Source organism: Acyrthosiphon pisum, chromosome A1 (genome assembly GCF_005508785.2).
Source record: "Acyrthosiphon pisum isolate AL4f chromosome A1, pea_aphid_22Mar2018_4r6ur, whole genome shotgun sequence".
In the NCBI taxonomy this organism is placed as follows: domain Eukaryota; kingdom Metazoa; phylum Arthropoda; class Insecta; order Hemiptera; family Aphididae; genus Acyrthosiphon; species Acyrthosiphon pisum.
The window spans coordinates 97,416,946-97,433,052 of NC_042494.1; the positions used below are offsets into that span (position 1 = coordinate 97,416,946).

The 16,107-nt window shown below is 29.5% G+C and overlaps 1 protein-coding gene across 12 annotated transcripts in view; it reads right to left on the minus strand.

The window, feature by feature from the left end:
- Window positions 1–2,792: 2,792 nt before the first annotated feature.
- Window positions 2,793–16,107, minus strand: part of LOC100165717 (sodium-independent sulfate anion transporter) — a 69,174-nt gene continuing 55,859 nt past the window's right edge. For 10 of the 12 annotated variants that reach the window (XM_029487857.1, XM_016804491.2, XM_029487856.1 and 7 more), the window contains 11 exons: window positions 12,411–12,761; window positions 10,212–10,407; window positions 8,900–9,120; window positions 8,672–8,834; window positions 8,429–8,593; window positions 7,564–7,725; window positions 7,359–7,499; window positions 5,258–5,403; window positions 4,372–4,548; window positions 3,805–3,961; window positions 2,793–3,068 (listed from right to left, as the gene is read on the minus strand). In XM_029487857.1, coding sequence (XP_029343717.1) covers window positions 2,989–3,068; window positions 3,805–3,961; window positions 4,372–4,548; window positions 5,258–5,403; window positions 7,359–7,499; window positions 7,564–7,725; window positions 8,429–8,593; window positions 8,672–8,834; window positions 8,900–9,120; window positions 10,212–10,407; window positions 12,411–12,599 — 1,797 coding nt within the window. In that variant the 5' untranslated portion in view covers window positions 12,600–12,761 and the 3' untranslated portion in view covers window positions 2,793–2,988. Of the gene's footprint in view, window positions 3,069–3,804; window positions 3,962–4,371; window positions 4,549–5,257; window positions 5,404–7,358; window positions 7,500–7,563; window positions 7,726–8,428; window positions 8,594–8,671; window positions 8,835–8,899; window positions 9,121–10,211; window positions 10,408–12,410; window positions 12,762–13,288; window positions 13,310–13,343; window positions 13,683–16,107 lie in introns of those variants that run through there. The other 2 variants (XM_016804490.2, XM_008185023.3) reach the window with 2 other exon arrangements.

Genomic DNA, 16,107 nt, shown 5'->3' on the forward strand with positions numbered 1-16,107 from the left:
TGGTATTGAATTCCTGCTTGATATAATATGTTATTCTTTACCATGTATCACTAACTAAACTAAAGTCTAAAAGTTATACCATTATTATATTATTATTTTTTTTATTTTGCTGTGTTAAAGAGAAAGAGGAGACAGATAACACGACTAAATTATTTTGTGGCGTGCAGGTACTGTTGATCAAAACTTTCAATATGATAGTGAAATCACATTAATTGAATAATGGAAAGTTCATTTTGCATTTTTCCGCATATTTAATAATATAATAATCAATATGAAATCTGAGATTTTCTAAACATAGTTTGAAACTGGCCAAGTCAGTTAAAAATGTTAAGAACTCGACAACATGCCCCCCCCCCACCCCCAGCTTATTTCAATCTTTGCAGTTGTATATGACTCCAACCCCTGTAACTATTTAATACCTACTATAGTTACGTCAATGAGCATAATGTAATGTAGTCGAAGTAAAATTGTATTAATTTGTTCGTCTTTCCATAAGTAATCGCCAAAATGATGTATTACTATCGATTATCTGTTTTAGGCTGTATAGTGGCTTAAATTATGAATTAGAATGTGTAAAATGTAACTAGGTACCTACGACGATGTAATATTTAATATTTGAAAAATATACACAGAAAAAATAATGTTTTGAAAGTTGTGTTGTACTTGTAATGATAGGTATCAGAAATTCATAAATATTAATCATTAATAAGTACCTACCTAATAAGTTATTAGTAATAGATAACTAATAAATCGCCAAGTATAAGAACATACCTAGCTAATTTAAAGAGAAATCGGCATATAATTAGAAAAACATTTAGCTTTTAAAAGATGAAAAACCAATAAAAAAATAATGCAATTAATATGTTAAGAATAAAGTCTCTTTGTATTTCATAACTCACAATTAACATTCTACGAAGTTAATCTTAGTTGACTACAGTTATCAACAATCATGATGAGATAAAATCTAATCATAATAATGGCTTATAAAATAATATGTAATCAATAATAATTACATTCGAATTATAAATCCAATCGTCACATATAATTTTCATCGGTACTCGCGTCAATAAATATTATAAAATAATATTCGACACAATATTACCTATAATGAACATAATATTGTATACATAACTACTATAGAGGTTAACCGAAATACTTTTTTATAAGTACTAAATTACGTTAAGAGGATGACTTATATACATAATATTGTATATTGTCTCCGTCTGACAAGTGTAACATATCAAAGTTTTATTTAGATTTCTTTAGTTTTAATATCAGGCACAGTGAATTTGGTGGAGTTTTTTTTAGAAATTTTAATTTTGAAGGGAATTATGAGCATTTTTATAATATTTTAATCACGTACAAGTTACAACTCGCTTTAAAGTTAAAATATCAAGAAAAAACAGCTTAAAGTTTATTATTGGGTTGATCACCTTATAACAGGGGTGGCCAGCAATGAGAGAGTCGCGAGCTAGGCAGTAAGTTTAATAACGAAAAATACCTATGTATCTAAAAGCCAACGAAGGAAAAAAATGTTCTCAACCATCGTAAATAAGATAAGAATGGAATAAAATATGTAGAATACGAAACAATAAAATAATGTCGAATTAAATTTGGTACGGGTTAATAGTTAATACATCTTTCTTCATATAACAGGTACAAATAAAATATTATTATATCAGTAAAAATGTTTTACGTCATACGAAAAGACGCGATCCCTGGTTTGGCTTTATAATAATATTAAAACGAAGTATGAACGAAGCCAAACGAGAACTGCAGAACGTGAGTTTGCTATATTCCACAGTTGCAATAACTAATAATATTATATTTTATTTTATATGTATCAAAAAATTGAGTTTTAAATAATATTTAATTAAATTGTAATATTATACGCGTGTTCACTGTTCGAGTATCTATAAACTACGTGAAATTGACTGGTGATGAAAGAATTGTATTCTATTCGTGTGGTGCGCTCTAGAAGACTGTCGATGTGAATCACTTGTCCATATGATATAAATTCCGATAGATAGCAACGTCGATATTGTTGTACATTGAATTCTGCAGCAGTTGTAGTCTGCTGTCTATTAATTTAACATAAAATAATATTATACAATTTATAATATTATTATAAATTTAATATTATTTTTTTTTAAGGAACTAGAACCGGAACCAATTCCTTTTTATAAGGAACTTGCCAAACACTGCCTATAAGTTAGGATGTGTTGAATATGTTTAATATTATTTTCCGCGTATAATATAAAATGTACCTACCAAAGATTTCAAACAATGGATCCCTTAGTTTTTAAAATAAAGAATTTGTTTAAAATTATATACAGATTGATCCACAAGCAACAAATGTGTAATTAATTGTTAATAGTAACCAATATTTTCACATAGGTACAAAATAAATAATATTTCCCATTTTATAGATTAGGTTCTTTAAAATTTTAAACTTATTTTAAAATATCAATTTCCTATTTTAGAATAAATAAACTAAATATTTCACAATCAGGTTGAGTCGTCATTTAAATTATTCTTAAACGGTGATAAAAACCAAAAATCAAACAACGTGTTACGTTTATTTTATTATTAATGACTATATAGAGATTAGAGATAGTAGCCATGTATTACAGAGTAGTATCTAGGCAATTTATAATTTACTTCAGGCTTTTATTTTATACGTTAACATGTTGCCTCCATAATAATTTGAAAATAAACTAATGTATCCGTGTGTTATTAATATTAATTCTATCAAAACAATAAAAGAATAATAAAACTTCATTTCAGTTGTTCACAATATTTTATAATAATATACATTGTTTAATGTTTATAAATAATATTCTTAAGAATATTTTACCTAAATATACAGTTAACAATTTAGAGTAGGTAGTAAAAAACATATAATAACTCACATAATATTTATAAATAGGTACGTATAGTAGCCAGTAGGTATACAAAAGTAAAATTACGTACAACTAAGTAATAATATCACGCTTTATGTTCACAGATATCTTTCATTTTCATCTCGTGAAATGTCAATGATTCAATTCCATTGAGATCAGGTTGAACTGTAAAAATAAAAACATTTCACAAATTAAAAATACATGAAATAATTAATATAATATTTATTATAATTCAAGCCTGTAATCAAGTAAATTTTAAGGGTTTCACCACTTATATAATATAGGCTATGATCATTTTACATTTGTTTTAATTAATTACTCCTAACTCTGAACATAGATATATTTCATCCTTCATTTCACCAAAAATATCATTTTTAAACTCTATACAGATTAGCCTAATATTATTTTTATTATCATAAAAATATTTTAAATTTGAGGGTTTAAGTGTTAAATTTTTATACCTATGTGTAATTAATTTTATAACATAGCAACAAGTTGTGTTTCTAATTTGAATTATGCATTTATAATATTATACTTATACATTTATAAACCTTAAATTATAAAGGAAAACAAACAGTGGGTATTCCTACTGCACATAATAAGTTATACACTATATAGTATATATATATATTAAATGCATTTATCTACGAATGTATAATACTGTAATATATTTTGTACGAACAATAGTTTTTCTCATACTTTATTATAAGGCCAAATTAATAAATTAACACTAATTGTCAAGTGAATATTATAGTAGTTGACTTTACATAAAATAAAATTATATAATAAATTGTACTTTATGGATTTGTTCATATTTTACCAAGTTTAAAAACTTGATTTCAGTGGAAACGTTGATTTTACTAAGATATGAAATATATTGTAAAGCTAAATGTGTACATACTAAAATTTAATTTCTTAATAGAATCTTGAAGCGGAACCATAGACAAGATTTTAATGTTCAGTGTGGTTTCCAGTATATCTGCTACACATTCCTTGGCGTTCATCAGTTCGAGTTGACATGACTCGGATTTCAGTTCGTTCATCAACGATTTGATTCCCTGAAAGAAATAAAAAAGAGAGTAAAATACGACGCTCGTTGCTCACACACATAACATAAATCAACGTGTCTAATTTTTTTTTTATTTGTCTTCAGCAGATTCCCCAATCCTCCAATTCCCCACTTCAATTTATCACAGAAAAAATCTACTAATATTTACACACTTAAAAAGATGGCTTGACACAGCAAATACACCATTACCTAAACTGCTACATCCGGCACCTACCCTTCATGGAAAATGTGGCATATCATAAGCACTTCAATAATCCAAGAAGTTTTTTTAAGGGTCGTCCGGGTCATCTGGATAGTCATAATAAGTGAGTTACCATGCCAAAAAGGTTAGGGAACACTAATTACAACGGTGGTATTACAATTATTATATTATTCAAATTGTAGGACGAGTATACTTACTTGGGTGGCTGTGAAGTCGGTTTTGTCAAAATGCACGCAATCCACAATTATGAGATTCGGTTTATTCGGACGTTCCGAAGATGACATCTCGGCAATGATCCGCTGTCGCATATAGTCCACCGCCGGGAAAAGTAGACCGCTGCTGGGCCTGACCACCCATTTCACGTGACCCGAGTTCTAAAAAAAATCAATTCGTTGTTCGAATTGAGTATAGGTATACAATGTGATGCGGTAATATGTTGTAACAGAGTTTCGTCTTAACGATTGAAAAATTCTGATTATTATTATGTAAAACACAAAATTGTATACCATTGTAAATTGTAATTGTATTTTGTAAAAAAGGATTAAAAAATTAAAATTGATTCTATTCAAAATAATATTATTATTTATTCGAGTTTTTTTACTTTCAAATGGTAAATTTATATTTTGCATTTTAGTAATTTTTATTTAAAAATCTTAGAATTATTATTTTTATTAGTTTATTTCTCTACAAATTAAAAATAAGTGATACCTATAGGTATAGCGTATATTATGTTATATTGTAATTTGTATGGTAGTTGATAAAAAAATTGGTACATATATCGTTTACTAAAGACTACCCAATTTATTTTATTTGTAATCTTTACAAATGTTTTTTTTGTAAAATATGCATGTTGTAGTATAAATATGGAACAAACTAAACTCTTAGGCTTCACTGTTCGAGTATTGGACCAGGATTATCTTTTTACTATTTTTTAGCGAATCAGTATCACACAAAATTGAAATAGAAATAAATAATAATAATAATAATAATATAATAAAAATAAACTCATGCATTGATGGGTTGATAAAATTTAAAATGGTTTGCAGTACAAACGAAAAAGATTTATACTTTGTGTGAACTCACAGTTTCTTTTTCGATGGAAATCGATGGTCTGGCGCTGCGATATAGTACGCAGAGCAAGTCGACACAGATGCCGACCAGGAGTCCCATCTCGACGTCGAGTATCAAACACGAGATGAATGTGATGGTGAACGGTATTAGATCACGTCCTGTGTAATAGAACCCAACATGATTTTTGTTAGGTATATATCAGATAATATATAATTGTGCTCTTAACGTGTACTTTGGGTATTATTAAGACGGTTCCGGTTAAAACTATATTCAATATTGCCTATTGGTAGGTAAGTATGGGTACATATGTTGTTAATATAAACGGAAGTCGGACAGTATAAAGCGACCCATTACACGTGCCAGTATACCTACCAGTGATGTAATTAAAGTGTTATATGAGTACCATACGTTTTACGTTTCAGCGTACAATTTTATAGCAATATAATACCACGGAAAATTTGTAAAAGATAATAATATAATATTATAGAATTAATATGGTATTACTATTGAAATATCACACCATCACGGTGACATCATGGTAATCGAAAGAGATAGCTCTAAAATTCGGAGTAGGTACGTAATAATAACCACGTGGCCATCTAGCTATCTTATGAGCAACGTTTATACCATAAAGCCTAAGTCGAGACATCTATGAGGGAGGGGGGGAATTAGAGTTTAAAGGCCTGTTATCGAATTGGAAGGCAGTATAATATATTGGATATAGAGTACCTACGTGTATGTATCATGTCCTCGTAATAACTTTACTCATATAAAAGTATAAGCTTATGGTGTAACATAAATACTGTAATCACAAAATTAAATTTGTATACTTGTGTACAAGTATTATTTTAATTTGTAAATTCAATTCTTTACTCGGCCGTTGAAGTTGCTTTAATTACTTATATAACATTATAATTTATAATATTACCTCTATGTAAATTTACGTATAATAATAAATTGAATAAAAATAAAACAATTAAAGGTATGACTTTTTATTATAACATTGAGAAAAGTTAATAAATGGATAATAAACAGCATTATTTTTGAGTTTTGATTAATTTAAAATATACTTTATTTTCTTTATGTAATAAATTTATTATAACCCTTCAAATCATGTTTATATAATCATTATTACCTCGAATGATAAAGTTTGTGAAATTAACAAATAAAAGAATAAATTTCACTACCTATATAGTATATGGTTTAGCCATAAGATATTATAATACATCTAAAGTCACAATATGTATATTGTATAGTATAACAATACTTTAATTAGATGTATAGGTAGGTAGGTATGTAAGTACTAAACTAATAACAGTCAAAACTTTTTATATAACAACGATAATTTTATTATTAAATTATGTTCCAAATTAATCAATATTAAACTGAATTTATTGTTAAAATTATGTTCAGAACATACACTTTATATCTTATACCATAGGTATATCTGAGTATAAGGTCTACGGTTTAGAGTAAAGTTTTTTGACAGTCATTTTCTTCATCGCTATTACAGTAAAGCAGTAGTTATAAAGTTTTTTTTTAATTAGATTCATTTGAGTATATCAAGTACCATTACATATATGCATGACTATATAAAAATTAAACTTTGAATAGTAATTTTTTGTCATGATAATCCGCTTAAAGCTGGGTTTCCACTATACCGATTTGAGTTATGGTCCGTATATAGCTGATAAGTAGGTTATAAAATGTTGATGACACGTTACCTTCAAGTTGAATTGTATATTAAACCTTAAATACGGTAGTACCACGCACGGTACAGTGGTTTTAGTTTTAACCTTGAATATATAAAAAATTAGGACAGTTGGATATTACTAAATATTTTTCAATCAATAAAAAACTTCAGAATGCATTAAAATTGTTTCATATTCATAACTAAAATGTAAAAACAAGATTGAATGTTCGGGAAACAACAAAACATTTTACCGTTTATATAATATTTGTTTAACTAATAATATGTTAAATAATTATACGTCTTATATAAGGTAATTAAGACTAGCTGTGACACACATGCAGATATATAACTCGCATTAAATATAGACAATTTAATTGCAATGATGTAGTTCACATTAAAAATGAACGGTTAGGTACTTACTATTTGTTTTCCATAACAAAATCGCCATGTCGTATCGAAACATTGAAGTCACCGCACATATGAGTACAGCGGACAAACTAGACTTGGGTATGTAATGCAAAAGTGGTGTCAAAAAGAACAGCGACAGCATGACCAATATAGCTAAAAATAGGTTTTTAAAACGTTAACAGTGTGTAAAACTTGCGATTCAATGTTGGCCATTTACTTGTAAATATTGAGCTTAACGTTGTACGGACACCTGTTGTATGGTTAAGAGCAGACCTGGACATACTAGCCGCAACGGGCATAGATCCCATAAAGGAGCCAAAAATATTACAGAATCCCAAAGCTATCATCTCTTGTGATGCATCAACGACTCTTCCACCGCCTACGGAGAAAAAATGATTAAATTATTGTTAAACTATTTTTAGGTTACGATGTTCCATCAATTGAATGCGAATTGACCAGATTGTATGCACATCAGGCATATTTAACATTTTTTATCTATAAAATCTATTAGACACAAAGCACACAACTAAACAAGTCAGGTCAAAACTTTTTTAATCAATATTTAAACAAATGTATAATACATTTTATTATAATTTAGAATTATTACTCTATATTCTATCATATAGTTTTAGTTAAAAATTAAAATATGTATATAACGTGTTATTTGAAACATTTTAGATCAATCTTTAAACAAATATACCTACATTTTATTAAAACTTAAAATTTCTGTATAATAATATTGCTTTAGTTAATATTATGTATAACGTGTTATTTTAAATCTAAAACTATATTAAGCTTGCTTTGGTACACAACATAAATGTGTGAAATGGATAGAGTCTAATAGGTAGCGTGAGTGACCAGTGAATGTGACGACTGACGATACCAAAGGCCTAGGTTTTTTTTTTGGGGGGGGGGGGGGCGTACGGCTAAGTTTGGGGGGGAGTTAGCCCCCCCAAGCCCCCCCTAAATTTTCACTTATGTTTATGGCAGAACAACTGACACCCCAGAAAATTTAACATACACAAGCACTGTTCTCAAATTTACTATAGATATATTGAAATTTGAAAGTCAAATTAACTTACTAAATGCTTTAGCGACGGACACTGTGCTTAAAATTGACACCAACGGTACAACTATTGCACCAGGCCATAACCTAGACAAACCTTCGAGAAAGGTAAACTTCTCGTCTTCGTTTTCGTAGTCCAAAAACAGAAATCTAAATTGCGGTATGCCACTAGCTATGGTACCTATAAGTATAAGATATTGTGCACGGTGATAATTGTATATTTTATTTAATATTTAAACTATATAAATGTACCTAGTACCTGTCAATACTAATGGTGACTGGCCTTGTCTGATTGAAAAATATGCGATGGTCGACGATACGATGACCACGAGTACATTGCTCCCAGTGTTCAATAAAAACAATAACACCGAATAAGATTTTGCTTTCATTCCTTTAGCATTGACTTTTATGCATTTTAATCTCTACAAACGAGGCGTGATGTATAAACTGACGTTTGGTTTACACTATTTATGTTATGTACACTCACCTTCAATCCTATCAGCACGAAGATACACGTCAGTCCCATAGCGGTGTCTGCTATTCGAAAATGTTCAATGTTTTCAACCAACTTTATCCACATTTCCAAACAGTTTTTGGCATGAAAAGAAATACCGAATAATCCTTTTAATTGTGAAGAAGCCATGAGAAGAGCTGCAGCCGATATGAATCCACCAGTCACCGGCATCGATACGAATTCCACGACGAATCCTACACAAGAGAGAAGCAAGAACCGATTCAGACTTTATTAACAAGTTAGAATCAAAATTAGGTTGGACTAAATAAGTTCCACGCACTAGTATACCTATTATCCATAGTCTGGAGAATCTAACACTATTTATAATATGTTTATTTTAAAAAAATTTTTCCCTTTTCATTTTTGAATTTATAGTCAAAAATATTAATTTCCAAACACTCAATAGTTTATATTATATTATCGCGTTAGGCTGTTTGGCAGGCTTTAATGAGTGTTGAGAAAATAATTGAAAAAAATCCATCGACACTAAATTTTAAAACAATGAAACGGCTACATGAAACTTTTCACTTTTACGAGTATACTGCTTCAACATTCAAAAGTTAGTAAATAAAAACCAATCAGTTTAGACTCCAGGAAGATAATCTATCGGTTTTATGATCTGGGATGCGTTGGAAAATAGATTTCTATGTAAGTATTATATAAATATTATTTATGTTATTTGTCTTTATCGTTAAATAAACGTGGGATAGTATTCATTGCATATATTACAACTTACTGTTGTTTGTATAGCACTTTCATATAATAACTGTGATTATTTTTATACAATTTTGCTTCTTTTATGGATTGAGTTTTATTTTAATTTAGAGTTTATGCAGTCTATATTAATTCTACATGTCAAAATGTCAAATACTGTGTAATAAAAATTAAAATATTTTATAGGATTCCTCATAGAGTCGGTATGAATAAAATTGTTCTATATGCGTAATTATATAGCTCTAAACTATGTCCTTGTAATTTTATACACCCGATTAGGGGCTAGAGCATTAAGAAAATTACTACTGTACGCGTTGTATTTGATGTATGCTATTGAAACGTAACCTCTAATCGGTCTTAAAACGAATTACGTTTATGCATATTCACTTATTTCGCAATGACATTAATACAACGACGCCTAATCAACGTTCAAACGATATTTAAACTAATAAAATAATAAATGACTTTTTTGATGTTATAAATTACTATTATTGTTACTAACCACACCGTTAAATGGAATGGAAATAAATTTGGGTTTGATCGTGTTTCACTGATAACAAACTTGCTGTACCTAAGCGGAAAAGTCCACAGACGAGCTCGACCATTCCTGACACAAAACAGAGGATAACCGCCGTGGCTGGTAGCGCTGGATTGACGTAGTTGAAAGTGAGCAACGCAATAACGGACGTAGGGCCGATAGTAATTTGACGTACTGATCCAAATATTATGTACATCACGCTACCGAAGCATGCAGCATACAATCCAAACTAACAAAAAATATAACGATCCATATAGTAATCAACACATCGCAGTATAAGAAAATATTTAAATATAATACAAGGTACCTCCCTTAAGTAGTTATCAATAAATGTGTGTATTTAGACGTTATTTTGCCAAATTTCAACAAAGCTAAAATACGTCAACGAAGCAGCGAAAGTAAATTTTAATAATGTGTAGAGATCGGAAAAATATTCTCTAATTGAAAAATAATAGTGAAATTAATTACTAATTAATAATATAAATATATCATACAATATACTATTAGTATTATGTAGGCTGGCAGACCGTCTTCATTTAGTATCGTTTTTCATATTCAATGATTTATCATTAAATTCAAATTTAACAAATACATAATAGTGACTTACTCAATGACGAGATACTCTCTACAGTCTAAGGTCTACACCTACTTTACAGTAGAGTGGTTTCATACCTTCATAAAAAAATGTCTAAAAAAAATTTAAATAGATGTAAATATAACATTTGTTTAGTGATGTTCTTATAAGTTATTATTCAGACAATTATTACAAATTGTAAACTTCTAATTTATTAATATAGTTACCCTACTATAATTTGTATATTTATTTAAAAAAAACAAAGAGCCAACAATAAACATTATCCTTCTAGTTTTATTGAATGCTTATCTAACTTTTTTCTTAAATATAAATTAATTAATATTACATAATACTATTATTTATTTTAACATGTGCATTATAACATATTATATTATATTATCCTTGGTAGATAATGTTTAATAACTGGGAATCTACTTGTTCGAGTTATAATTTAGATATATCATTATTAAAAAAAAATCATATGCTGAATAATTAAAAGTAAAAACGCGGGTTAGTGGATGTCACTCTGCTGTACAATAGGTCACAAGTAGGTCACTGTAATGGATGATATTAAATTTGAATTCAATGATATAATATCATTGTATACAGAAAAACGATTCTGAGCTGTAATATTTATAATACAGCTCAGCCTATAATATTACTGATTAGGTATATTTTTAGTTTTATGAAATCATTTTGATTAAAGTAATTAATTTTAGTATTAGGCATTAGTATATCTACTACAGTAGGTTAAATTTATTTTACAAAATTACATTTGAAAATTTCATTGTATATATAATAATATACTCTAAATGTTTTATATATCTACGAATAATATTACAAAAAAATAACTAAAATCGTTATTCTATGTATTGATATGTGAACATTTGAATTTAAAATGTCTGTATAAAATAACTGTGTTTATATATTTTTAGATTTTTTAGTTACAGTATGACCTATTTATGAGAATTTTTTTTTTAATTTTCAATCCTTATAGTTATAAAAATTAAACATTTTATAATTTTTTGATTACAATAAAATTGATAATTTTTCTGTAGACATTTTTCTTTTGATAAAAGTAGACCATCTTATTATGAACATTTTTATGAATTTCTAGCTCAAAACAATTTGCACATTTTCGTGATTTTAATGTATTTTGTCAAAACTGTTGAAAACCGTGTTGCGTAAAAATTCCCGTTTTTCCTTAATTTTTTATTTGTTTTTCCCGGTGCTTGAAAACTACAGGGTAGTTTTTACTTTTTACTTCCCAAACTACTAGGTACCTAGATTCTCATTCCTATCAGAAAAAGTGCTGTTGAAGAAAACCCAAGAATTTTTACTGTCCTAAAAGTTAATGAGAGACATAAAAAAGAAATACACACACCATTGTAAAACCAATACATTCATCGGTCCACTAAGAATCTAAAATGGAAGGTTATCAATTGAAAACCCGATGTTTGTACTGCCTGCTTTATGCACAGGATATATAGTTACTTCTTAAACGTTACAAAATCATTCGAACATAATATTTTGGTCTTAATGTACACCAAAACATTTTAAAAATAAGTTTTTTTAATAACTGGATAAATAAGAGAGGTGAGCACGGATGTCAAATCACCCTGCAGCTGTGTACAAGCACGCACGATGAGTGCACTTACAAGTGGGTCCAGTCCCGCCAGTGACGCGTAGGCTATAGATTGAGGCATCAGCGTGAGCGCGACAGTGATACCCGACACGGCATCGTACAGCAAGTCCGATTTCTTGTACTTTGGCATCCATGTCAGTATGGGCAAATAGCCGACCAATATTCGTTGTAGACGGTCGCCACAAGTTCCGGTATGCACCATGATGGCGTGTTATATCCTCGGTGCGGTGATGCACTGCTTGTCAGTTGTCACGCATCAATGCAATAATTGGTCGCTGGACGATAGCGCTGGTCGTACGGTGTTACAGCACCCAAATCGCCGGGTATACACTGTTGATAAGTGGTTATTGCGTATAACAGTCGACTGTAAGAGATAATATAAAAATAACAATAAATTAAAACAATATTTCTGTGTACGAATAGAGAAGGTAGTCCGATGTTTAAGCACACGCATGTGTCAGTTATATAATATATATATAACTATATAGATATCAAGCCCGTTTTAAGGGTGACGGGGGGGGGGGGGGCGGGCATGGCCTGGACCCCACAATGGATATCGAACAATATAGTGGGCCTCTGGTAGGTAGTACGTTTCCTATAACATAATATGGATAGTGGATATATTACTACTATTTGGCCCCGGGCCTAAAATTATCATAATCCGGGCTTGGTAGTTAATGTCCTCACAGTAATTGGGAAATGATAATATTTTGTGAATATTTTTGAGTACTTGAATAATAATATTTGACTAATAATATTGTATAAATATTTTAATCTTATAAAATCTACAGCCAAAACATATAAACAAAGGACTATATTATTAAAGGAAATATTCCCAACTGACACAAGCATTCAAAAATAAAAATTGATAAATGCCGAATGTAATGTTACCAAGATTATTAATGAACTCTTAAAAGATGAACCAAGTAACGAGGAGGGACTTAACTGTACTTCTGAAAATTGCCCAAGAATCTCAACAAAAAGAACTTCTCCTGTAATAATGTTTACTATAAATGAAAACAGAAAATTAAATACCGAAGGTATACAATCACTTCAGGGTATATTAAAGAGTTATACCAATCCAAAGCCAACGATATGTCGGATGGACTCTTGCGGTGGCGAAACAACATAAATGCGCACCCTTAAAAATCATATACTAATCATTCTGTCCTGGGAAAGTTTTTCAATGCTACCTTCAAGAACTGCCCAAAAAAGTTGAATTTTGAAAATTATGAGTAAGTTTAACTATTGGATAAACTAAAATAAAGAGATATAGAAATTTGTAAATTAAGTTAATCAAATATTTTAAATTTATTTATTTTAGGTATAATATACTAACTGCAGGATTGCCCATGTGCCTGGGCATTATTTAACATATGTTTTACGGTTATCTAGATCTTGGAAACAACACAACGACTTAGTAAAAAATGTATCCGATAAAAATACTTTAATCACGCCACATATTATAATGTACATCAAATATTAATTAAGCTAAATAAAGTTATATTAAGCACCAATCATAGTTTAAGAATAATTTAGTAATTACTTAAGAAAAACAAATAATTTGAATAAAGATAATTTCAAAAGTGTTCATTACCTAAGTATTCACTATTAAATAAAAGTTAATTTCATGTGTTATTTTATTTATTTTTATTATACTTATACACACTACCTTAGAATAGGTAATATAAAGAATAGGAAACTATAGATTTTATTTTTACAAAATCAATATAAAGTTTTATCATTAATTTCTTACGATGAAAATGTTGTAATGATATGCTCACATACCATTATAACAAAATAAAATTAAAATGTTATAAAATAATAAACAACGTCCAGACGGTCGTTCATAGAATTCGGTCACACCTAATAAATCATTGTCACTGGCGAAAGGTACAGTCCTTTGATAAAACCGCCTACTCTCTCTGGTCGATAGATCCGTGTCATCCCTTAAGTCAGTGCATGAGCACCAAGCAGCAAAGCAACTACCTTCAAAATACCGAATCCTACGAGCGACAACTGGACTTCTTATGACGAGTCAAAATCAGTGTGTTCTTCATTTCGACTTGTGTATTTTTTAAAAGTATAACTTTGTATAACCTAAAACTGCCTCAGTACAATCCAAATACAGCTGCGAATCAGGTAAAGTTTTTAAAGTAATATTCCATATCCATTGGGCATATTATATAAGGTATATGCGTAAATTTTATATGGAGTTATATATTGTACGGTGTATTTGATCTGATTCTCGAATCACGACCTCGAGAGCCCTCCGAACACCTGGAGGAAGGTAATAGCGTAATTTATAATATTTGTATCTGATATTATTCTCCTGTACTTATAAGTGTGGAGAATCATACAGATTCTTTATTTTAACATCTGGTTTTAATATAACCATCGACAGGAGTCGGTTTTATATCATACATATTTTTACGTTATTACGTATTTGTGTATTTTTTTAATTTTTTTTTTTAACTTCTTACGATGGAAATGTTAATTAGTAAAACAAATAATATTTTTATTGTTATAAGTTTATAACAATAAGTAAAAAAAATATTTTAGCAGAGTTGTTAAACCTAAATTGCAAGTACTTGCTAATTATAAGGAATCGATTGATACCAGTTTCGAACGTGTGAATGAAAAAAGGTGGGCTACGTGAAGTTGGCCCACCTTTTTTTATTTTTGTCCCGTACTTAAAAATAACGACTTGCAAATTCTAAAACTTAACTTGCTAATTCTTGCCAATTATTTGCTAAATTTTGATATAGGTTAAATTGGTTTGGGAGAAATTGGGTGGGCCATCTTCACGGCCATTGGTAGCTACCTATATCAATCTACATATTTCAAGTTTATTTGTATTAATATGTGATAATCAAAACCTCTGACTTCAAAATATACATAGTAACCCAACTTTTTGTTGACTTAGCATAATAAAAATATAAAATAGATTTAAAAAATATAATGCCATAGAACTTAACACTGAACGTGTGGTGCTTAACTGTCATAAAATTATTTTATATCTACTAGCTGACCCCGTGCACTTTGTTGCCCATAAAAAATGACAATCCTTTAAAAATTGCGATTGTTCAAATCCTTTTGGATGTAACTCGCAGCAGTAAATGCACTTCAGCAATCCTGATAATCAATCCGACTGCGGCGGATCGTGGACAATGTGCGACAGCAATGCTGTCACAGCATATCAAGTAGATTTGTATATCTAATATATAATAATGTCGTGTCACAGTGTTTGTTATTGAGCTCCTCCTCCAACCTACCAAATATACACAGAAAATTTGATCAAAATCGGTCGAGCCATTTCGGAGGAGTTCAATCACTAACACTCTGACACGAAAATTGTATATATTAGATATATATATAAAAATGAATGTATGTCTGCCTGTCTGTGTGTCCATATTACCATGACAACCATTTATATATTAATTTGAGATTTCAGATGGAATGTTTTTTATATAAATGGTTGCCATGGTAATATGTAAAACATATTATTCATATTATATAGAGTTGGCATTTTTAATGGACAACTGAGTGCACGGGATCAGCTATTTATATATATATATATCGATAGATTAGACCTCTGGGCAATTGATAGGCTAATTTAAAAAGGAAGAATACCAACCCTGGGAGGTGCTTAAACCAGGGCTTGAAACCGTTTTCAAAACCGATTTCAGAAACCGGTATAAACCGTTTTA